Raw genomic sequence first — 25,897 nt, forward strand, 5'->3', positions numbered from 1 at the left:
GGATCCTTAAAGGTGGTACATCCTGCCTCCTTGGCCTCACGCGCACAGGGGACCCTGAGCTGGGTGGTGTGGCTTCTGCTAGTGCTGGCTTAGTCTGTGTGTCGAACAGCAGGGGCGAGAGTGGCTGAGCAGTGGTGTCGTGCTCCATTGCTGTGGGTGCCTGGGGTGTGGATGTTTCCTCAGGGACAGTGCTAGGTCCAGCAGTGTCTTTGGCCTTCTCCCTCGCAGACGATGTTGTGGCACTACACTCCCCTCCCAGCGCTGCTCTGCGCGATGACTCTCATGTGAACAGACATGGACAATGATCAGCTGCCTGTTTTCCCTACACAGATTCCTAACACATATTTTCATTTGCCTAGACTGTTTGTGCATGGGGAGTGTGGCATGGCATGCAGGGTTCGGTGTTGGCAGCTTTGATGCATGTACCTATGACTACAACTACCAGGATGCATTGTTGGGGACTACAGTCATGTGTGCTGGATTGTGAGTGATTCACCCACATTGGGGAAGGGGCCTGGGAATGGGTGGGGTACATGTCCATGCATCTTACCTTTCTTACTTGCAGCTCTGGCTGAGCTATCAGCATCCCCGATCCCATGTATGCTTTCAGGCTCCATGGTTGATTCCACGAGCTGCTCCAGGTCGGTGAGGCTTGGGGCACGGCTCTTTCCCCCCACCGGTTGCTGCTGATTCCTTCCTCTGGCTGGCTAGTTTTTTTTTGGTGGTGATCCTCAGATCATACCACCTCTTCTTCATGTCGTCGATTTCTCTGTGGGTCACTCCTAGGGCATTGACCTTGCTCTGTATTGCCAGCCAGGTGGTCCTCTTTACAGACTCAGCAACTTGCAGAGAATGTCTCCCAAACAGCTGGCTGTAGTGCTGCACAACCTCCTCCACCAGCACCTGGAGCTCTGTTGGGCTGAATTTCACCTTTCTCTTCCTGTCCCCTCCATCCTTTTGTGCCTCCTGGGACTCCATGCTGTTTCTCTTCTGGTCTCAGTGCAGCCTGCTCCTCTGTCTCCCTTCCAGCTCTCTCTGCAGTTCTGTTGCTCTGCACCTGCATGGGTGCGGCCACCTCCAGGTACTGGGGTGTGGTACTTGCACCTGATTGGCTGATCTCTCAGTTGCTTGGTTGTGGGGTGTGGTGGGTGTCCCTGATTGGTGCACAGGCTCACATGTCATATATTTGAAATTTCGAGATCGGAATTTACCGATTCCGAATTTACCGATTCGGTAAATTCCGATTCAGTGTCTCCCATTCATTCCTATGGGACTGGAAGGCCATAGGGTTGTATGGGTGTTACCGAGTCGGATATTACCGAATCGGTAGATACCGATTCGGTATTTACCGAGTTTGAATACCGATTGATACCGAATCGGTATTTTTTACCGGATTTTTACCTACATTTGGGTTTCCGGTTCATAAATACCGATTCGGTATGAGTCGGTATTTATGAACCGGTAAATAAAAATTACCTACATCGGGCCCCTAGTGTTGGTAACCAGTCGTGCACACAACTCTCTGCATTGGTGGAATCCACAAAACCTTTGCAAAGGACGACTGTTCCAAGAGCCTGTACCACAAATAGTGTTGACAACGGACGCATCCCTGATAGAATGGGGAGCCCATGTCCTTCAGTACACAGTGCAGGGACGATGGACAACACAACAAAAGAAAATGCACATCAACTTGCTAGAGATGATGGCAATTTTTCTGTCAATGAAAGCGTTCAAAGTACATTTATGCAACAAGCCTGTGTTGATCTGGACGGACAACATGACAGCAATGTACTACATACAAAAACAGGGAGGAACACACTCTCCACAGCTATCACATCTAGCCCAAAGCATGTGGAAGTGGGCCATTCAGAGAAACATTTTTCTCATGGCGGAACACCTCCCAGGCAAGGACAACCAAATAGCGGATCTGCTCAGCAGACACAGCCAACAGATGCATGAGTGGGAGCTTCATCCCACAGTGCTCCAATCATACTTCCAGCTGTGGGGACAACCAGAGATAGACCTGTTCGCCACAAAAGAAAACACAAAATGCCAGTACTTTGCCGCCAGGTTTCCACATCCGCAGTCGCAGGGCAATGCGATATGGATGAACTGGTCAGGCAAATTTGCGTACGCTTTTCCCCCAGCACCGTTAATACCGCTAGTGGCACGCAAACTACGCCAGCATTCACTAACACTAATCCTGGTTGCTCCAACCTGGGCGAGGCAACCATGGTATACAACTTTCCTAGAACTTTCCGTGGTGCCTCACCCAAAACTGCGGCTAACGCCCACTCTTCTCACTCAGAGCCATGGAGACATACTGCACCCAGATCCGCAACAACTGAACCTTGCAATCTGGCTCCTGAAGTCTTCGAGTTTGGGTACCTAAACTTGCCTCCTGACTGTATGAACATTATCAAAGAGGCAAGAAAACCTACTACCAGAGCTTGTTACGCTGCAAAGTGGATGCGTTTTGTCATTTACTGTAATAACAATGACATTAACCCACTAGATGCTTCAACGCAAAATATCATTTGCTATCTTTTGCACCTACATCGTTGCAATCTAGCCTACTCATCTATAAGGATACATTTAGCAGCCATTGCAGCTTATCTTCAAAACAGGCAGCATCTTTCGCTGTTTAGAGTACCTGCAATTAAAACATTCATGGAGGGACTCAAGCGAATTATTCCTCCAAAACACCCTCCTTCACCTGTCTGGAATCGAAACATCGTTTTAACCAGATTAATGGGACCACCTTTTGAACCGTTGCATTCATGTGAATTGCAATTTCTTACCTGGAAAGTGGCTTTCCTTGTAGCAATTACATCGCTTAGAAGAGTTAGCGAGCTGCAAGCCCTAACTATTCAAGAGCCATTCATCCAAGTACATGCAAATAGGGTAGTTCTTAGAACAAACCCTAAATTTATGCCTTAAGTGGTATCCCATTTTCATATCAATCAGACAATAGAACTGCCAGTGTTCTTTCCAAATCCACAGTTAAAAGATGTCAAAAGAGCACTTCTATACTACATTGATAGAACTAAGGATTTCAGAAAAACTAAACAGTTGTTTGTTGCCTTTTCACCACAACACAAAGGCAACCGCATTTCAAAGTCTGGGTTAGCCAGATGGATTGTTAAGTGAATTCAAATATGTTATTTAAAAGCAAAACGCACTGTAACGGTTCCCCCAAGAGCGCATTCTACACGCAAACTAGGGGCATCCATGGCTTTCCTAGGGAACATTCCTCTAGAAGAAATATGTAGAGTAGCCACTTGGTCTACCATACATACCTTCACAAAACACTATTGTGTAGATGTACATTCAAAACAGCAAGCTGCTGTAGGTCAGGCTGTTCTAAAAACTCTTTTTCAGACTGCTGCAGCTGGCACAGGTAGCCACTGTTAAGGGAGAGACTGCTATACATTCTTTGCACAGATATGAAATCAGCAGCCCACATGCCTCGAACGGAATATGCTACTTACCAGTATGCATCTGTTCTTGGCATGTAGGGCTGCTGACATTCATATCGCCCACCCTCCTCCCCGGTGCCTGTCGCAGCTGTAGCATTCATTCTTACTTTCATGCATGGACATCTCTTACTGTACCATACTCCATCTCTGCCACAATGGCGAAAAACAATCTGAGGATGGAGAGGATGCCCATGCGCACTGTAGTCCAGGGGAGGGGCCACCTATATAGTGATACTTCGAAGACTCTTCCAGGACAACAATGTGCAATCATCCGGACCCAACACTAGGCGGCGATCTATGCACAGATATGAATGTCAGCAGCCCTACATGCCAAGAACAGATGCATACTGGTAAGTAGCATATTCCTTCCATGTGTCTGAGATTATTGTGTGCTAAGGTTGCAAAAACGAATCTCTCTGATAACAGGAGATTCCAATGGCACTGCGAACTAGCTAATGCGAAACATAGGCTAATATATGTGGCGGGGGTGTACAGAGTCATTCTGCCACCAGACCCACAGTATATGTTATCCGTAATCGTCGTAGGTCCTGTTAGACAGAGTACTTTTTGGGACTACACTACTATAGCCTAGGACTCGGGGTGGATTGGGAGGGGTGGCTGAACCCTGAGGAATACTGGCCCTTAGATGCACAGATGCACTGGTGTGAGAACGTGGCGTAGGCCAGTGAACTGGATGCTTATCGAGATACTGACATACTTTCTCTCCCTACTGTGGCTGCAGAGAAGAGATCGTCCTTTGCACTGGTGGTGAGGAGGGGAACTGAAGTCCTGGACCTTAGCCTGCCCTCAGTGTTAGTCAAGATAAACATCTTGATAGAGGTGCTTCAGCCAAAAGTGACCCCCCTCAGAACCGCTTCTTCCCTTCAATAAAGCCCTTAATGATGTCCTGCTTGGGATCTGATCCAAGTCCAGCATAGGAGCTCCTGTGAACAGAACTGCCCACCGCCCTGCACCAGGGGGTCCCAGTTTCTTCACACAACTCCCTACCCCAGAGAGCTTGGTGGTCTAAACCTCTACCTTCCATGTACATTCTGCCACATTCCCTACTGCCTCACCTGATAGGGATACCAAGAGGCTGGACACCTTCTACGAGGAGAGGTTTTCGTCCACCAGCCTGACATTGCGGTCCATGAACACCACATGCATTTTGGGCCGTTGCTCCATGCTCTATGGGACTCAGTGTTCAGGTGCTGCCCATGGTTCTGAGGAGGCCTGGGCTACTCTCCCAGGCTGTTGCTGGCAGAAGAGATGCAGCTAAGTTCACTATCCATTGTAGGCTGGATACCACTAACTCGCTGGGCATAGCAGCTTCATCGACAGTGGCCTTGTGAGGCCACACTTGGCTGAGGACCACTGGCTTTTTGGGGGTTGTCCAAGCATCGCTTAAGGACATGCCCTTTGATGGCTCCGTCTCTTCAGCGACAAGGCGGATTCAACGCTGGAGCTCTTTCAGGACAGCAGGGCTACGGCCAGGTCCTTGAGCCTTTTCATGGCCCCTTGCCATCCTCAATCCACCTTTTGTGGTCACCTCCCCAGCAGCCACAACCTCCAAACCTTTATAGTTTGCTCCCTTACCATCATGGACGCCTAGCGGGTGGCAGGATATGCCATCACCTGCCCCACTGGAGGTCTATAACATCAGACCAATGGGTTTTGCAGATTGTCCAGAGGTGCTTCTCCCTCCCCTTCCAGACTACCCCTCCACCCATGTCACCTGCTTGCGATAGGCTGACGAAGGACATCTTTCCTTGCTCTGCCGGGAAGTGACAGATCTCTTGGCCAAAGGAGCTATGGAGAGGGTACCGATTCAAGAAGTAGGTGGGGTAAGCTATTCTGGATAATTTCTGGTGCCCAAAAAGGACAGAGGCTTATATCCTATCCTTGACCTGCGCCCTCGTAATTTCTTCCTAAAGGAGAAGTTCTAAATACTCACGCTTGTTCAAGTGTTGCCTGCCCTGGACCCGGGAGACTGGATAGTAGCATTGGACTTGCAGGACGCATAGTTCTACATTCCCGTCCTGCCTGCCCACATGCTCTACCTGTGGTTCACTGTGGGCCATGAGCACTTTCAGTTCCCTGTGCTTCCTTTTGGCCTAACTAGCGCCCTTCAGGGGTTTACCAAGGTGATTACTGTAGTTGCAGCTCATCTGCAGAGATCAGGGTTTCCAGTCTTTTCCTATCTCGAAGACTGGCTCTTATACTTATAGCTGGGTTCGCCCCAGGCAGTGGTCTCCCACCTCCAGACTACGGCAGACCTCCTGCATCTGCTGGGGTTCACGATCAACATGCTAAAGTCACACCTGACACCCTCTCAGATGCTGACTTTCATCTGAGCTGTTCTGACATGGTGCAATTTCGGGCCTACCCTCTCGAATGGCAAGTCCAGAATATTCAGGCTGTGATACAGATCTTTCAGCCTCTATCCTGGAATTCAGTAAGACTGAGTCTGCTGGGCCTCACAGGCTTCTGCATCCTGCTTGTGACACATTCCCACTGGCATATGCACGCTCTGCAGTGGGAACGGAAGCTCCAGTGGGTGCAGATTCATAGAAATCTCCCCGACATAGTCCAGATCTCGGAGGGAGCTGCAAAAGATCAGCAGTGGTGGTTAACGAACCATAATTGGGTCAGCTGCAGAACCCTCTCCCTTACCTGACAATGGTGACAGATGCGTCACTCCTGGGATGGGGCGGCCATCTGGTAGCGATGTAGTTCAGAGTCCTCTGGTCTTCTGCGGAATCTAGACTCTGCATCACATGTCTGGGGATCTGCCTGGCATTGAAAGCATTTCTACTCTCCATCAAGGGAAGGCTAGTGCAGGTGTTAACGTACCACACCACCGCCATGTGGTATTGCAACAAACAGGACCTGGTGGAGCGGTGGACCCTTTGTTGATAGGCCCTGCGTCTCTGGGCTTGGCTTGAAAGTTAGGACATTTCCCTGGTGGTTCAACACCTGGTGGGCTCTCCAAACTCCAGGGCAGACACTCAGCAGAACATGCCCAGCGGAGCATGAATGGCATCTCTGTCCAGAGGTGGTGCAAGGTCTTTTTCAGAGGTGGGGAGAGCCTTGATTAGATACGTTCACTGCCGCTGAGAATGTGCAATGTCAGCAGTACTGTGTGCTGGAGATTCTAAGGGCAGCTCTCATTTAGAGATACTTTCCTTCTCGAGTGGAACTCGGGCCTCCTGTACACCTTTCTGCCCATACCACTCCTCTCCAGAGTTCTCAAGAAAGTCAGGAACAACCGGGCCCAATCATCCTTGTGGCTCCGGACTAGGCTCTGAGAGTTTGGTATCCTGAAATGCTTAGCATGGCCATCGGTCCTCCGATCAGGCTGCCTCTTCGGGTGAATCTTCTGTCGCAGCAGCAGGGAAGGTTCTCCACCTGAACCTGTCCACTCACTGCCTCATCACGTTGAGATTGAGCAGCAACAGTTGACTTCTTTTGACCTTCCTCCCAAAATCTGTAATGTAATTCTGGCAGCCAGGCGTCCCTTCCCCAAAACGGTAAATGGCTACTGTTGAGGCAGGTTTGTGGCATGGTGTGCAGAGAAGCATATTAACCCCCTTTCTGCTCCCCCTTCTCAAGTTCTTCTATTTATTATTTTCCTTGCCCAGCAGGGCTCTGCTCTGGACCCGTTAAAGTGTTTATCTTTTGGCTATCTCAGCCTTTCTGCGGTTGGATGACCACCCATCCCTTGTCAAATCCCCTGTTGTAAATAGGTTCTTGAAAGGTTTGCAACTTATCTTTCCTTCTTCTCCCTTTATCATGCCTCAGTTGGAACTTAATCTCATCCTGACATTCCTGATGTTCGCTCCCTTTGAGCCCTTGCACAACTGTCCTATTATGCTCCTTACCGTCAAGATGGCCTTCCTGGTCGCAATAACATCTGCCCGGATGGTCTGTGAGCTTCAGGCTTTGTTATCCAAGTCGCCATGCCTGAACATCTACCCAGCCAAGCTGGTTCTGTGGACTAGAGCTTTCTTTCAACCAAAAGTCGTGACTCCCTTTCATGTAGGCTAGTCCATCACTCTGCCTACTTTTTACGCTCAGCCTCATCACTCTAAGGAAGAAGAACATCTTCATTGACTGAACCCAAAAAGAGCGTTTTTGTTCTAACTTGACCGCACAAGAAAATTCTGGGTAGACGACCTACTCGTCAAGTATCCCAGGGGGGGGAGGAGCCTAGCTCGCGACCGAGATGGCCGCGCTTTAGCTCGGCTCCGTTCGCCCGCCTGTGTTTTTCACATTTATCCTGCATTTATCCTGCCCCGGGAAGCCCTCCTTGCTGTGTGGTACTACTACGACGCACTGCAGGCACTTACCACTTGTTCCGGTTGTCCTGGCTGCTGTGGGTCCGGTGCAGTGTCCCCGACCGTTCCCGGGATTCGAGAGCGGACTGGCCTGGTTCTTCGTCCCGGCTCCTGGGCTGGATGCAGCCTGCGGGCTTGCCCTTCGGGGCACGCTGGAGGTGATTGGAGGGCCGCTGTTCGTGTGAGCCGGAGGTTCCTGGCTGAGAGACTCCTGTGTGGCAGCAGCCTTGGATGGTGACGCTGCCCTTCATTATTGGGGTTCCTCGTGTGTTCGGCTTCCTCCCCCTTTGTTCTCCGGTCCGGCCATTTTGTTCTTTGCCACCCGGACGCGGAGAACGGGACTGGCGACATTGGGGGGCCGGCGAATCTCCTTCTTCTGGTGGCCCCCCTTCCTGTCCGGGGTGTTCTTCGGCCTGTCGGCGGGACTTCATCTGCTTTACTGCCGCCCCGGCGGAGGTTGTTGGCCGCGCGGCCTGTTCGGGCTCTCAAGATGGCGACCAGCCCCATTTGTTTGGGCCGGGCCCAGACGAGCACTGGGGGCCCGCCACAAGGCCCGGGTGTCGGATACTGTGAATGTTTTCCTGCACTTAAGGGGATCCTGAACATCCTGCTATCCTGGCGGCTATCGGTGGCCGCGCCACTCCTGGCTCTCGAGACGGTTCCTCACTGCGGGCCTCCCGGGCCCCCGCGACCGGATGAGGAATTGATATCGCGGGGTGTGGCTGGTACTCTCCTGGCGGACTCGGCCCCGGCTGCCGCCCCGGAGGCGCGCAACCTGATGGCGCCTTCTCCTCCTGTGCTGCCTCCTCTGCCCTTGGCCCGGGAGCCGGATTTTGTTTTGCCGGACTTTCATGATTCTCCTGGTCCCTCTCAATCACCACTGCCCGATGACGTCTCCTGTGCCGGCCCGGATGGGTCGGCTTTTATGGATATATCCTTGGAACTGTGCCTGCATCGTTTGCTACATTCTGTGTATTTCCTGGATCTTCCGTGCTTTTCTTCCTGTGACTTTTTTGGACTGCCGTTGGACTCTCCTGCTGCCTGCCTTCTGTTCTTTCTGGCAGGGTCCTCGTTGGATCGGACCCTTACTGCTTTGGATAAAAAGGGTCAGGGCTGATGAAAACTGGCTCCTATATGCGGTGGTTCATGAACGGTTTGGATGATCTCTGTGTCCTGATATGGTTCTGTGTAACTGGTTAGTGCTCCTGGACTTTGGCCTGATACTCTTTGGCTTCCCGAGGACTTGGACCCTTAACCCGGGCGGGTGGATGGGTGCATTGACTCCTGTCTTTGGCCCTCCCCCATGTGTATGTTTGTATGTCTTTACTCCCTTCTTTCCTTCCCTCCCTTTCCCTCCCCCCCTTTTTTGTCTTTTGATTCCAACTTTTCTTGCTCCACTAAATTTCGGGTTCAACTTAGGGCGACAGGCACGCTGCGGGGGGGTAGGCCGTAGCTTTCTGCAGGGGTGCAGGGTGGGCTTAGGGGTGGGTGGGGGGGGTCTGTTTGTGTTGGGGGATCTTTTTCCCCCCTTATTTTCCCTTTTTGTTCTATGGCTCTTGTGTATTCACTTTTTCGGGACTCTGTCACCTTGTGTCTCCCCCGGGGGTTTTCTGTCCTTCTTCCGGTGTGTGGCTGATTGGGGTTTGCTGCCTATTCTGGTATTATGTTTCTGTTACATCGCATGCCGGTTTTATTGTCCTGTTTTTCCCCCTGAGGATGCATGGCCTGGCGGGTGTTCCTTCTGTTGTCTTTCTTCCCTTTTTCCCTTCCTCCTTTATGGAGGTGCCTTTTTCCGTTGGGGTGCGTATTGTATAGTCTTTGTGATGGGGCTTTTTGACCACGTCTTCTTTGTTCGGGTGGGGGCGGAGGTGAGTGAGCGCGATTGATTGTTGCCACTGTCGCTATTTGTTGGTCTGATTCTGTTTTGTCCTTTGCTCGATTTGATTGTATGGCTTCATTTTCTTACGTTGTGTTTATAAAATGGCGGCTTGCCGCGGTCCCTCCCTTGTATTCTCATATACGGCCCGTTATTCTTTTGGTCCCCTCCCCGTGCTAGAAAACTTAACCTTTATTATCCTGCTCTTGCTGAACGCTCGATGGTTTTTCTTGTTTCACCAGTGCTCCTGATGTTATATCCTGTGCAGATCTTCTTTTTGTATGCTGGTTCTTTGACCATTCTGTTTCTGGCCAGCCCGTGGGGTTGTAGGCCAGTATTTGTGAGCTTTCATTGTCAATAAAGGTTTTCAAAAAAAAAAAAAAAAAAAAAAAAAAAAAGTATCCCAGGTATGCCGGAGCGAAGAAGGGAAAGGCAGTGCCGAAGCAGACCATTTCCTGATGGATCGTGCTAGTCATTAAAATCTTCTAAGCACTGGCCAAGAAGCAACCCCCTTAGGGCTTGCATGCTCATTCCACCACAGCAAGGCTGTAACTACTGTGTTAGCACTTGAAATCCTGGCCCTGGACATCTGCCAGGCAGCAACGTGAACTTCCTTGCACACGTTCACATTACACTATTGCCTGGTTACTTAGGTCTGTCGGGAAAGCATTTTGGCTGTTCAGTCCTGCAGGACTTTTTGGTATGAAATTGTTTTGCAGAAACACCTCCGGGGAGGTATTGCTTAGGTATATTCCTTGCTGACCTTACTGACACACCCATCGTCCCGCTCTGCAAATGGATTTCTAGGGACAGCACAGTTTCCCTTTCAGCAGGGATGCGCCTATATGGGGCCTGTACACGTCATATTCAGTGCGATTGTCGCCGGCAGTGCCATGACACACGGGTACTGCTGACGAAAAAAATTCTGGATCCAGTCTGGCGCCTGGGGTTAATTTTAAGTTAGGGAATCTGCAGCTAGGTAGGCTCTACCAGATAATGTATTACTGAAGGTCAGTAACTTGTTCTTTAGTATTTGCTCTTTGGTGATGTAAGAGAGTGTACTTTTTGTCAACAGTCCAGTGGGGAGTTGTTATTTAAATCATGCTGTACTCTATCCCAGTTGAAGTGGAGTTGAGAGTACATGGGCTTACAGTGTTGTGTCTGGCAGACTAAAGTCATTTGTAAAAAATTAAAAGTTCAGATATTTTTGTAAAATAGTTTAGATGATTCATCAATCCAATATTAGGTTATATAGAAATGTCCTATCTAAAATGAGTCTGCTGTGTAAGAGTCACTATAAACAAGCATTTGCAATGCAATAGGTCTCGCATTTGCAAGAGTTTGAGCTATTGACGTTGTAAGTGACAATGCCTATTATTTATGTTTTATTGAAAACCTGCAAGAGCTGTGTAAACACTCATTTTTAGGTCGAGCCTAGAGCAGCGCATGCGCTGCTTGCTCAACTTTTAGTAAGGGGCTATTCAAAGTGCTACCCACAAGCTTTTCCTGGCCTAAAGCTTGCCTGCATGTCCGCGTGAACGCGCGCAGCTGCCATCTTCCTTTCTTATCTCATTAAGCCTTGTTTTAATGGCTCCTCTGCTCGTTCTCCCCTCCCTTCTCTCCCTCCCTCCTCGTCAGCTTTATTCAGGCTCCTCTGCTTGCACTACCCCAACCCTTCTCCCCCCAACCTTTTCGTCACCTCTGCTTGTTTTTCTTTCAGCACGGATTTGTATTTGCCCCTCAAAGCAAAGACTCGTCTACTGAGAGCAGCAGGCAACAACGACTACCGATTACAAATGACAGTCACCCATTGCCTGAGCTGTGAACTCCCGCTACCGGTCTTTTAAACGTCCCATTTTTTTCCTTAAAGCGTACAAACTGTGCTGTAAATGCCCCCTGCCTTTCAAAACTGCCCCACTTGTTTGAAATCCCAGTGACCTTTTTATGACGGTGAAGTATAATTGACCTCTGTATCCACCGTCGTACAAAAATTGGCCATTCAGAAATATTTTTAATTTGTGTTTTCTTCCTCCAAACATTGCGCCCCTTCACTCTTAATTCATCATAACTTTCCGGCTCTTTCAGTCTCCATTTTCTCATGTGCAAATGTCACCTCCCTGCTCTTTCACGTATTTCCACAGTGATCTCCCTCATCACTTTGGTGCACTTTCATTCAGTCCTATGCTCAGTGTCTTTTGTCTGCTCAGTTTCAGTGTACGTACTTTCTCGCTAAGCCATTTCAGATGCTGTTTCGGTGTCATTACTAAGTGCTATTTCATGGTCCCCTATTTGCACTTTATTTGAAGACGTTGTTCGCTTATATTTCATGTCACTCTTCTGCTTGCTCACTTACTTTCACATGCAAAGTATTTCCTTCAGTGCCAGGGACTAGTATGGTAATGTGTGCTATGTGAAACAATACTTTTGCTTTCAGCCAATGTTATTTTTAAATTGCCGACGACCTGCAACCCCCCCCGCCAGTCCATCCAAATACATTCTATGAAAACCTTAATGGTTACAAAATGGGCACTAACAGTAAACAATCTTTGGCATAGCCAATAGGTCTCGCTTTTGGGACCTTATAAGTATTTAGTTATGCAGCACAATATCCTTGGTGCAACAACATCAACTGTTGCATGGCTAAACACTTATAAGGTCTCAAAGGCGAGACCTATTGGCTATGTCAATGCTTGTTTCTTATAGTCCTTGCTTACAAGAAGCAAGGCTGGAAGTAAAAGGCGCAGTTATTGCCAGCCTTGCTTCTTGTAAGCAACCACTATAAGTACAAAGTACGTGTTTACGCACTGCTTGCACGTTGTCAAAACACATAACTAAAAGGCAATGTCATTTAAAATGCCATAATGTTTTTGTTTGCCCCAGTATAGAAATAGTGGCTGGCTTAGTTAAATAAACAATGAGCAGCTGAAAGAGTCATTTGACAAGGAGAGCCGAGAGATCCCCTTGTCCCCTGTCCTGCCTTACGATCTGTTGTCAGTGCATTACATTTGCATAATGAACAGCACATCCTTACTTTGTTCAGGGAGACCTAAAACTCCCTTTCATTCAAGTACACACAAAAGCCGTTCAGAAATCTCTTGAGGCGTTTAAGTGATTTGCCCAGAATCACAGGATGATGAGCCCACACCAAGAATCGAAAGGGGTGATTTATAGTAAGGTCTATATTATATATACACTAAAGATCGCAAATATAGACATTACATTTTTTGTATAAACTGAGACTAGTTCTGAGGTTAGTCTGTTCGCAGGTGCTGCAAATGTTTGTTTGTATGTAGGCCCAAACGAGGAGTAAATTGGGTGGTCCAAGGTCACACACTGTTATCATGTGGGTGCGTCATGATTGGCACTCGGGTATTCAGGTTTCTTAAGAAAACATTTAGGGGCATATGTATGAAGCCCATTTCCCGTTTGCAAACGGGCTGATTCTCAGAATCGGCATGTTTGCGAATGGGGAAAAAGCCTTTTGGGATGTATCATCCCAAAAGGCCCTCGGAAATCGGGGAATCGCAAAATTTGCGATTCCTTATTTTGCAAGAGCATTTAAGGAATCTCAATTTGCGATTCCTTAAATGCGATGTAAAAAGCACCCAAGTTCTGCAATTCCTCCTTAAGAAATCGCAAATTACCACCAACTTCAAGTTGGTGGTAATTTGCGATTTCTTTGAAAAATTCACTTTTTTGCATTTTTCAAAGTGCCATGTGGCGCACATACATGCCCTTAGGGCATCTATGTGTGCCACATGTACACACGTGCATTTCAGGGGTGCAACAGGGTGTCCTTTTGACACCCTGGCACCCTTGAAATTGCATTCTCAATTTGCCATTCTCTAATTGAGAATCGCAAATTGAGAATGTCTTCCCATTCATTCCTACGGGCCTCTAGACTTATGTATATATTTGTGTATCCATGTGTAATATTTAGTAGTGTGTGTGTAATACATGTACTTTTTCCTTTTTTAATGAAAAAGCACTGTCTAGACAGTCATTTATTGAGTGTTATTATTGTATGCCAGCAAATGAGGATTATAGCCCACAAAACATAAGAGCGAATAAGGCAAATTTATGTTATCCTAGGATTCCTACCTAAACTTCTGGGAATCCCATAAACCCAGCAAATTACATTGTATTGTGTCAAGCCTGGATCACCTTCTAGTTATCAATTAGGTATAATCAAACCAAGTTTAGAAATTTCAAAAATTTAAAAGGGATGGCCTCAAACACCCCCTTGGGGTCATGCTTCATCATCGGCCATCCTAACGCACCACTGCATTCTCTAGTGGTGGGTCGGCTACTTTAATTGAATACTTGGGAGCCTACCCTGATAAAGGGGTGGGATCCAGACAAAACACACATACAGTTAAAAATCCCAGAAACCCTTACAATGATCTGCCTTAACTAAGTGCTTAGGGAGGCGGGATGGTTAAACCTATATAAATGGTAATGTCAGGAGGTCCTCACACTAAGGCCTCCATTAGGATGGTGAGAGGATCGCCCCGTATCACCCCCGCAACATTATGATGGCGAGGGGCTCGGCGTCGGACGGAAAGACCGTCCTCTGCATTTCCGCTGGTCAGATTCCCGACTGGGCGGAAAAAGCCCTTAATATGGTGGCTGTGCCATGGAAAGGCATGCGGATTTCGCTTTGGGGGGGCTGTTGCGGGCCCCTAGGAGGGTAGGGAGCTGCACTATCCCCCAACATTGGCATTGACAAAGTGTCAGGCATCACGCGGTGCCGGTCACGTTGTGCATGTCAATGCACACCATGCATTATTGACATTGCGGCGGGTGGTGCTTACAGCACCACCCGCTGCAATGTTAATAATGCGGGATGGGACCTCGAGGGTGGCGGTCGCATCCTGATTGCCATGGCGGGACCGCCGCACCTCTTGGGGGGGGTCCCGTTTGCGGTTACGGTGGCGGGCGGACATCGTAATGGACCCCTAAGTTAGGAAGGAGATAGATGAGGGTGGCCGTTTAGTCACACATTCGTCAAAGGTTACATTAGAGAATGCGATGGCGGTGAAGTGGATTTGAAGATGTTGGCAGACTCAGGGTCACTTGTCGGGATGTTCGAGATTGCCCTTCAATTTAAGGATAGAATGTTTCACACCAAGATCCACCTAGCAATTAATTAAATAGATCTTTAGGATGGGAAGACCACGGAATAAAGGGGATTATTCAGAGACTCCCTCACTGTTGGTAGAAGGAATAATTGAGTTTGGGTGTGGGTGTGGATGAAATTTTAAGAAAGTATGAGTTGGTATCGCTCAGAAAGGATTGGGGGAAGTAAGACGTTTCTCACATAAAATTGCAGTAAAGAAAAATGTTGTGGGAGTTGCATTAGGTGAGGGATGTACCTTTTAGCGTATTTGAGGAACTGAGGAACTGAGAAAGCATTTGAAAGATCTGGAGGATGAGGGCATTAATGAACAAGTGAATGCATCAAAGTGGATTAGTGCAGTTGTAATGGCAACAAGGATTGGGGGCAGTAAGCTAATGTGCCAACATTCATTCATTTGATAAATGTATTGCGGTTGGATCTTTTCCTTTACCCGGGATACAGGGCATTTTTACTTTATTAGGAAAAGCAAAAATGTTTTACCACCATACACCAATGTGCTGAAAACCACCGGGTCCCGTTAGAGAAAGAAGCTCCGAAATTATCCATATTCTCTTCCAGGGGACACTCATCAATAGTCATAAGCACTGAATAGTCCCGCCCACGTGCAATAGCCAATAATATGCATATATCTACACATATATATAAATACATATAAATACGCATAAAATACCCATATATATATAGATAATATGCATATACATATACATATGCAGCCTAACATACACCATACTAGGCTCAAAAACTGCCATTATTGCATGTAAAGCTTTTACATTTGCTAAATGAAGACATATAAATTACATTATATGATAATGTAAAGAAGAAAACACTGCCCTGGGTTTCTTTGAAACACACAACCTTTATTTTCAAAGGTAAAAACAGGCAGGATCATAGAGGCAGCTTTAGCCTAGATAGGCTGCATAGTAACAACAGAAAAAGTTGGCCCCGTGCCTTTAAGACCTCTATGAGCCTCCAGGCTCCCATCATGCACCACAGGTGACAGTTAGGTCAGTTCTTTTTTCCAGGTCCTTCTGTGAGGATCCTGGAGCATTGAGCTCGACAGTTTGTGATATTTTATCACTTTCTTCTGGTATTTCTCTAATTTGTTCGTCTTTACTCGACGTCTTTAGTCATTGTTTGACTAATTCACCAATTTTTTTACTGTTTTTTGGCTATTTTTCCAGTCATAATGCCGGCCTTATTTGTTAAGTGTCCGGCCTGTGGTAAAAAAATGGCCAAGACAGACCCTCATTCGGTCTGTGTAGCTTGTCTACTATCTTCTCACAAGCCAGAACTCTGCTACCACTGCAGCAAGTTGTCTAATAGAACTTTAAGAGAGAGAGAGAGAGAAGAGCAGGCTCCAGTCCCTGTATGACAGAGGAGATACTGTGAGTGGAAGAGAAGAATTTCATTCCAAGAAGCCTTCTTCTCAGCACAAAGAGCGCAAGGACAGAGGGGAGAAGAGAAAACATAGGTCTCCTACTACTTCGAGGGACAGATCTTCTTCTAATGTGCCTGTGTGCTCAAAATCAGCATCGAAATCACCGTCGCAGCGTCAGTCAACGTCAAAACATCCCTCGCCGTCGAAGAAGATTTCGGCGTCGAAGCAAGGTGAGAAGAGGCATGAGCGTAGGCGATCCAGTGTCTGGCTCCCCTACGACTGCAAGAGGGCGGGACTCGACGTCGTCTCATCGACGTCGACGGTAGCCGCCGAGAGGCTCGGAACATAGGTCAAGGTCGCCGTCGAGAGGTGCCATGACGTCGAACTGGCCAATAGAGGTTTCGACGTCGAAGAGCCCAAGTCATGTGGCGTCGAGGCACACGACGCTGAGAAGATCATCGCCGTCGAGGCGCATGACGTCGGCGCCTAAGAGACCATCGTCGTTGAGGAAGTCGCCGCCGAGGGGGTCGCCGACAAAGAAGTCGCCGCCGAGAAGATCGCCGTCGAGGAGGTCGACACCTAGGAGGTCGCCGTTGAGGGGATCGACGATCGACGTCGAGGAGGTCGTCGTCTGCTTCTCCTGCAGCTAAGAGGCCTAGAACGGTGTCTAAAGACCGGTCTAAGGTTCCTACTGTGTCTTCTGGGAGTTCCTCTTCCTCCTCTGTACTACAGATTGTGCAGATCTCTCCAGAGCCCTCGAGAGCGCATTCACCTATTCAGCCAGCGACGAATATCTCGCAACGATGGCTGGGGGAGATTAGAGATTGGAAGATAAGGAGGATTAATCTGCCTAGATCTTATTCCAGGTCTCCTGTGTCTGCAAGACCTGCTTCGAGGTCCAGATCGCCCCAAAGACAGTTGGTGCGTTCTCCAAAACGGCGTGAGCGTACTCCTCCGAGAAAATCTCCATCAGTGAGGAGGCGAACTTCATCCTCTTCTAGGGCATCAGGTCGCCACTCTTCAAGGAGACGCGATACTAGATCCTCGACAAGGTCTACAAATTCGAAAAGAGGATATTCACCGACACTGTCCTCAACTCCTTCGAGTAGGATATCACCTATTGATGATGTGATTACCTTTAATGAAGTTCTCTGTCGTGGAGAAGCTAAGCTTAATATTGAAATGCCGGTCTCTACCACCAAGACCACGGTCATTTTCAAAACGTTGCATCAAAAGCTGACGTCAAGGCCCTTACTTCCTCTGGTACCAGGTCTGTTGGAGCCTGCGCAGCACAAGTTCTTAACCCCAGCAGCATTGGGAGCGGTTCCTTCTCGGCTCGCTAAGAAATATAAAGCACCGGACAATGATCCGTTCTTTCTGAGGGCTGAACCAAAACCGGATTCTGTGATTGTCTCGGCGGCACGCAAGAATCAAACAGGAACAGCTTCATCCTCTGTGCCCCGGATAAGGACAGTGAAGCTATGGACTCTGTAGGGAAGAGAATGTGTGCCACTTCTGCTTCCTACATGAAAGTCGCCAGCGCTTCTGTTTTGCTGGGTCGCTATGACCGTGCGCTATAGAACATATAGATTAAAAGAAGACAGTATTTACAAAATTATTCATGCATAGATATAAAGAGATAAACAACTGATTTAGTCACACTGTTATTTAATCAAATTTGCGACTAACGTAGCAGTAGGCATTAGTGCCTTTCACCTTCAGAAATAGGATCATGACCTTTGCTTGATCCGTGTGAGTAGAACATCGATTAGTACTAATGCTTTGGTACAGAGTTAAGTAACTTGAGAACTAATATGTTTTGCTTTCGATTACTCCTCATCTTGGTGCCGGATGGCCCAAGCATTCGTTTTCTCCTACATGGTAAATAACATTTATGATAATCTGGATTCAATATCCAATTGTAGATCGAATACCCACGAATTCACTTCATTAAACCCTTTAGGTAACCCCGCCCCTCCCCACAGCACCACCGTCCTGATGAAGACCCCGTTTTAAGGTTTTATTGGATACCTAACAGTAGTTAGGGGTCGAAACGTCGACAACATACCTCCAAACCAGCTTGCGCTACCCACATTAAGGAAATTGTTACAACGCGCTTGTAGCATGGCTTGACTCAAATGTGTTTTGGAACATTGATCGCCTTTCTAGATGCAAGCTCTATGTTGCAACTAGCAATGATTAATCCAACAAAACTTTAGCTATTCAGCAACGTTATGTATTTATTTGAATTTTGCACTTACTTTCCTTTCACATTCACCTTTCCTATCCTTTTTATCTCGGGGCACTGAATGAATAATCAATTTTATGACAAAATGTATCCTTGCTCACATTGTGATTAAATAACAGTGTGACTAATCAGTTGTTTATCTCTTTATATCTATACATGAATAATTTTGTAAATACTGTCTTCTTTCAATCTGTATGTACTGGGACCCCACCCCCCTTTACTCTATCGACTTTTAATGGGTTTACCCTTCAATTGTAACACATGTATTTTTAAGACAAAAAGGAATTAAATATTATACCACTGCTTTACATAGTACTTAGTCTAATGGTGCCGTGGAGAGGGTGAAAAGACTGTTGAAAGAGGGTGCACTAACGGCTGTCACTTGTGTCATTGATGTTGTAGCTTTCTTTGGGCAACATAAGTTCTGCATTCTGGTTTCAGCTTCGAACTACAGTTTGGCCGTTGGACGATGGTGTCAGTATGCTGAAATACAAGCTGGGGAACTCTTGTTATTACAAATAAACTTTGAGTTATAATTTAATTTACAAGATTAGTGGCTTTATTTGTCGCATCGCCTAAGCTGCTGCTACACTCTCGCTCTGCCATGGAGTCCTTCCTGGGAGGAGTGTCAGATTTAGGAGTTTCTCTTGTTCGCGCCTTGACCCTTTGAATGCACCAACAAAATCCCAGTCTCACTCTGGAATATACAAAACAATTGAATCTTTGAAAACTACATGTAACGGAGAACTGTTGTTGCAGGTAGTTAGTGTTTTTGTTTCAGTTAATTAAATAAATACTAGCTAGACACTGTGTAAGTTTGTAAAGCCAGCATACAATTGTATTTCATGTTATTTCAGTAGGGCAGTGGGAAAACAAAATAGTGTAGAAGATTCTTTAAGTCAAATGACTGACACAATCATATAAAGTCCCCCCTGGGGAAACGGAGATGAAATAGAAGTGTGTTAATTTCACTCAACTGGTCCAACAGTCAAAAACACTGGACACACTGCAAGGGTAAAGATTCACAAAAACGTTGAGGCTACACTAAAGAGTTTCCATTGAAGTTCATTTGAAATATGAATCTTCCATAACCAGAATGCCGTACTAGACCTGCAAAATGACTGTTATACAATACAAACGACCTTCTTAGTGTCAAGAACAACCGTTAGAGAAAAGAGTCAACATTTCATACTCGCTTCCAGTGGTGCTAGAACAATTTTCAGCCTGGAGGTGCTGCCATGAATGTTACACCACTGAACTCATAGGAATACTGAAAATCCAAGGCTCACACAAAGAACAAGTGTCGAAAATCAGCCACATGCAGTCAGCGGAGAGTGGTAAGGGTGTTGTATGTAACTGGTGTTCTTTGTAGAAGCACCCTGTCACAAATATTTTACAAAACATGGCGTGGTAGCGCACAGTTTTTTTTAACAGACTGCACATTTTCCATTGAAATGATGACTAAATATGCATATGCAGTTTCACTAATAAATCTGTATAACACAAACAATAATGTGTGGGAATTGTGTTTCAGCAAATAGTTCTTTTTTGCACATCACCAAATAAATTGCCTCGATTTTTGTTTTGATTCTATTAACATCTTAGTTTCTATCACACTTCCTAATTAGAAAAAAGTTTATTTGTGCTTTCCTAACTGTTCATTCATTTTAAAATGTTTGTGCACTTTGCGTATAGATAGATATTTACATTTGCTTTGTTAGAAGAAAACGAATCCTACAGCCTTTCCTAGCGTAACAAGATTGTCACATTGTTCACTTTACAAAATCCTCACAGTTTGCAGTAAGAAATAGAAATGTAAACCCAAGTCTCTGTGCAAAAATAACATGCAGCAATTTGACAGAATACTAGAGTGACATTTGACCCCTGTCTTAGAACGCACAGCAAATGTGACAATATAAAAAACAAAATAAAGTCATCTTTAATGCTCATTTACTTTCGGTACTCAACCATGGATATTTTGGGGGTACTACAGCACCCTGTGACACCTGCTTCTGGCGCCTATGCTCGCTTTCAAACTTTGAGGCAAAAGGCCAGTAAGCAAAAGTAGTAACATACATGAAAAATAAAGGAAAGTGAGCAGCCGAAATCCACGGATCAAAAAATCGAATCAAAGTTGGCTTATGCCATTGAAGTAGCAGGTGGTCTATGTGGAAGTATTATGTGTGGTGAAGGTCTATGTTTAGTTGTAAAGAATCTTCTGCAGTGGTTTGGTTTTGAAGTTTGTAAGATGTTCATAGCATTTAAAGACGCTGCACACGAATTTCATTCTCTTGTTCATTTTCAGGCATGTTGCAAGAAGTAGAAGATGGCACTGCCCTGTACGTCATAACTGAAGGTAGCAAAACATTGTTAATGCAAGACGTAAGATAAGAAATTGTTTCCATTATTAACAATGTTTATTTGTTTTATTTTTTTAATTATTACCAACAGTACTTATTCATGGTATAGCATTTGCGAATGAAGAGTTATTTGCTGTTCGGTGGTTTGCATTCTGAGCAAAGACATTTAAACTTGGTTTGAACTCCTGTTCTAGTATTTCACCAATGTACTTAATAAAATCAGTGTTCTATCAGTGCTAATACTTATCGAAAGAAAGGTCTTGATTTACCTGTAGAATATGTAGAGGGCACATAAAAGTAGACATAATTCAGCTCTTGCTGAGGGCCTAAAATGCATCATCCTATATATACTGTAGAATGAAAGTTGTTTCTAACTCTCTTGTAGGAAAGTTTCAGTTCTATTAAGAACACAGAGGCGAGGATTATGCTTTAACTCTCTTTGCTTTATCAACAGCAGCCTTTTTAAAAAAACACACTTTCTTTTAACTTTCTCTTTTAAGCGAAGAACTAACAGTCCCAAAAGTCACTGGAAAGAGAGTAACAAAAAACAACCAATCACAGGCCATCAGTAGTCAATAGCAGTGACCAATCAGGGTCCATCTATGCCTGTAACAGTCCTCTTTCTGCTCTGATGCCCTGCTTTCTTCGCACGAGTCATACCTGAGCTACCTCCTTATTGGTCAGTTTTAGAACCGCCCGAACCTGGAAAAAAAAACAGACAGATCAGGTCGAATCGATGTCCTGAGCATTGCAAGTTGATAATAACTCCAGGAATAACATTGTCTGTATCCAAACCCCTGTACCTGGATATGGCAGTAGATCAAGATCAACATATGGAAGCCCCGTTGTATAGTGATGTTGTGCAACACATAGACTACAACAAGCTTGCACACATCTTCTGAGCAGGACATCCGCACCAACCCCTGTATTGCCCAGACATTTGAATCGCAACTTGAGGACCACCAAAAGTACAATCAATTATGGCTTGTGTACATATGTGTGCACTACTGTACTGCTGCTGACACACTGTAGTTGTCCACCTGTAGGTTGTGGGGAGAACGGGGAGAAAGAACATAGCCAACATCATCCGCAAAAAAGAATTTTTTTTTTTTTTTTTACAAAAGAGGCATCTATTCTAAATTTTCTACATTATGTCTACTGTGAGAAATTGTGTTGTTGGTTGAGGGTTGTGTGAGCCTTTCTCAAGCAACAGCTACAATCCTTGTCACGGTGAACCACAATAGTCACTAAAATAACCTGTGCTTAACCCTCTGGAAGCTTGGCACAATGCAGTCACACTTAAGTTAGAGGCAATGTGCAAAGTATTTATGCAGCACTTAAACAGTTATAGAGTAAAACAAAATGCAATAAAAATACCACACCAATTTAGAAAAATAGAGTAAAATGTAAGAAATTATTTGGCAACAGAGTGACAAACATCCAATCAGTAGAACCAGAAATAAGCAATTTCAAAGATTTAGGTAAGTGTAACGCCCAAAAGCTTATAGCACCACTCACTGTTATCTAGTCGTGCTAGACCGAGGGAAAGTCCCAAGTGTAGATTGACTGTGATGAAGCATAAGCCAGATACACGGACCTGGTTAGACCCACTGAAAAAGTTACATTCTCTAAGTCTGGCGCTAAGAGTCCAGTTCTTGTGGCGGGGCTGCGAAGAGAGTGTCACAAATGTTCGTCCCTGTAGCCCAAAGAGGATACTGGCTCTTCGCGAACATTTGTTACTGAAGCGAGAAGATGCAGTTAGGTGTTTTGGACGGTTGTTGCTGGAACTTCGCATTGGGGCTCGCTATGGGATGCCGTCACTGTAGCGTAAAGTGCAGATCACGCATTGCCAGTCGTTGCTGGCAGTCACTGTAGCACAACAAGTCGGTTTCACCGGATCTTCATGTTAGTGGTCATCACGGGCAGTAAGATCTCGGCACAAATTGGCCTGTTTGCGGTCACAAAGAACCTAAAACTTCAGAATTTCGCCTTTTTATTAAGAGGATTGCTCTCTCTTGCCAACCAATGGCCCGGACCTGGGGAGGGACCTCTTGGGGATCCAGGACTCACTGCAGCAGAGCCAGCAGAGCTCAGGCTGGCTGCTGGGCAGTTGCTGGAGGACCTCTGGAGCTTCTTGTGTCCCTGTAGCTCAGAGCAGCAGTTCAGCAACCTGACCCTTGATGTCACTCAGCCTGGAATGAAGGCAACAGGTCAGTCTTCCTTCTAAGGGTCCTATTTTTATACTTTTGCCATTTTTCTTTCTTTTGGTGACGTTTTATTTTATTTAACATAAGACCTGCAATACATTTCTTACACAGGAGAGAATATGAGGACAACATCTCGCTGAGCAATAAAGTATACAGTGATGGACAAGTTACAGTTTCACCTAATATGCCTCATCGTCTAAGCCATGGGCTACAGCAGGAGGGGTACATATATGGCCTCTTTATTCATTCCATTTGCCCCACACCCTCCCCCATTTCTTGGGGCATCCTCTATGAATATATGTAGCTTTTTCAGCCACCATGATCATGTCCATGTCTCTACACCACTCTGTCCCGATTGGGGTGTGTGCTGCCCCACATTTCTGAGCAATGTTTTGCTTAGCTACCATAATCCCCGTTGTTGCCCACTGTCTATCTGCGTGGTAGAGGTCCATCTCTTCCCATATGTTTAATAAACAGCACTTGGGAGAAAGCGGAACTATGTTCCCGCTAACCTCTGTGATAATATCCATCACTGCTGTCCAGTATGATGTGATCCCCGGACACTCACTCAGAGTATGGTAAAATGCCTAATTCCTCACATCGGTGGAAACAGTACGGGTCTGAGGCTCTGCCTATCTTGTGCATTGTCACTATTGTGTAGTAGGTCCTATGCAGTATTTTTGTTGGATGAGGCGCCTTCTTGAGGAGACCGCTACCTCCCTAGGTGATTGATGCGATCGCATCCTGCCAGTCCGTGTCTCCAACCTCCGCCTGGCAGGTATCCCGGAGTCGTGTCAGGGGGGTTCATCTGGTTATGAATAATTTTCCGGTATGTAGGGGAGATCGCCTTCTTGTGTAAATAATCAGTCAGTAGTTGGTCTTCTAAGGGGGAAGATTCAGGGAGTATATTAGCCGCTGGAAGTGCTGCTTCCAGTGTGTGTTTAACTTGCATATACCAAAACTTTTCTCCAGGAGCCATCTCTTAGTGTTCTTTCTGGTAAGTAAAGGGGACCACCTTACCCTCCTTCCATAGGTCCCACAGCCGGGAGATTCATATCAAGTCCCACTTCTGAAACCCTTTGCTCTTTCCCAGGGTACCCAGTCTACTGGTGTCCCACAGTGGGGTGTGTTGCGTGAGCTTTTCGGAAAAAACACAACAAGGTCCCTAAACACGTCACAGTTTACGTTAAGATGTTCTCAATCAAAGTTGAGCACATAGACATCTATTTTCTAGCAAAGTAACCAGCAACACAGTGTAAGACAATAACAGTACGTCAGTAGAGCACAGAATTGTTTTTTTTTATTATCATTAAAAATATAGTTTTTTTATTTTTGACAATCATAAAAAGGATTTAACATCCACAGGTTAAAAACAATATACAGTACATATTTAGAAAACAGGAGGTCGAAGAGGCGTTTCGGTGAGTGATCAATCTGTCACCTTCTTCAAGACAGTTTTCTATATAACAGAAAAATTAATTATTCACAGGCTCTTTGTTAACTGACGTACAAAAAGAAATTCACCAACCATACTTTTTAAAAAAATCTGTATAGACGGTGGCTCTGAAATACATTGGTTCGACTGAGGTACTAATTAAACTAGAACACATGTTACTCTTTCACATAAAGACATATGCGAATTGCATGTTAAAAAGAGAAGAACAAATTTCTATAAAGGACAGTACTTCATTGATACATACTACATACCTATAACTTCAGAACGAGGTCTAGCGTTCTATCTTTTGTTTTAAAAAGGTGCATCAATCTCTACTCAGCTATGCGTCGGGATTCAACCCCGCCGGTGGCGCCGTCTTGGGCGGCGTGGGAGGCGGATCTGGGAGTGGACCTGGACCCGAACCAACGGAGACGGATCGGGCTTCTGACTCGTATGGTCTCTTGCAACGCCCGTTTTAAACTTATCCACTTTAATTTTGTTCACCGTACTTATATGACGCCTGTCTCCCTACATCGTATATCGGCGGACAGACAACATAATTGCCCGAGATGCGGGGCGCGGAGGGCGGGCTTCCTCCACCTGGCATGGGACTGCCCCCTGGTTCACGACTTTTGGAGGAAGGTGGTGGCTCATGTTGCTCGGGCCACGCAGATTACACTCCTTTTGGAACCCATCCATTGCCTCCTGGCACTGGTGCCGAAGCCCAGAAAGAAAAAGTTATCCTATAAATTCTTACAACTCCTGCTGGTCCTGGCGCGGAGGCGTGTGGCTATTACGTGGATGGGTCAAAGGGCGCCGGAGTTTTCCCTGTGGCTGAAGGATGCGAGAGAATTGGCCCTGGCGGAAGAGACTCACATGCAGCGCACCCGTAGAGATAGTAAGCTACAGGATGATTTGTTGGCCTGGTGGGTGCTGTGTATGGAGGGGCTGGAGGAGGATGACTCTGATGCCACGAGCGCGGAGTTGTTCTCCCCCACTGCTTCGGTCTCCGATTGTACTGAGGGGGAGGGACTGTGAGAGGTCTGGAATTGATGTAGAGGCCCTAAGTAGCCACACTGCTATCCCTTGATATGTATATGCTAGGACATAACTACTGCTGTTTCTGGGGTATTTGTTTGTTGTTCATTTGGTTTCTTTTTTTGAAATATGACTGTAACTTGAAAAAACCAGCGAATACAGTGATACGGCTACATCTCTCATGCACAGAGGTGATTTGATTATCCTGCTCCTATGCCGCCCAGCCCCCGGGATGTGGGCCGTATTTGGCTGTGTATACTCTCTGATACGTGATACTATGGTTCTATTCTGTGAACGGCTTTTCATGATTATGTCTACTGTGCCCATACTGTCTTTTCGCAATAAAAACATATTTAAAAAAAAAAAAAAAAAGGTGCATCAATTACATTGGACCTTTTG

The 25,897-nt window shown here is 46.2% G+C and overlaps 1 protein-coding gene across 2 annotated transcripts in view; it reads left to right on the plus strand.

The window, feature by feature from the left end:
• Positions 1–25,897, plus strand: part of MEI1 (meiotic double-stranded break formation protein 1) — a 3,250,839-nt gene that overhangs the window by 136,470 nt on the left and 3,088,472 nt on the right. For both annotated transcript variants that reach the window (XM_078683295.1, XM_078683306.1), the window contains exon 3: positions 20,764–20,814. In XM_078683295.1, the coding sequence (XP_078539421.1) occupies positions 20,764–20,814 (51 nt within the window). The remainder of the gene's footprint in view (positions 1–20,763; positions 20,815–25,897) is intronic.

This window comes from Lissotriton helveticus, chromosome 1_1 (assembly GCF_964261635.1).
Source record: "Lissotriton helveticus chromosome 1_1, aLisHel1.1, whole genome shotgun sequence".
Taxonomy (NCBI): Eukaryota; Metazoa; Chordata; class Amphibia; order Caudata; family Salamandridae; genus Lissotriton; species Lissotriton helveticus.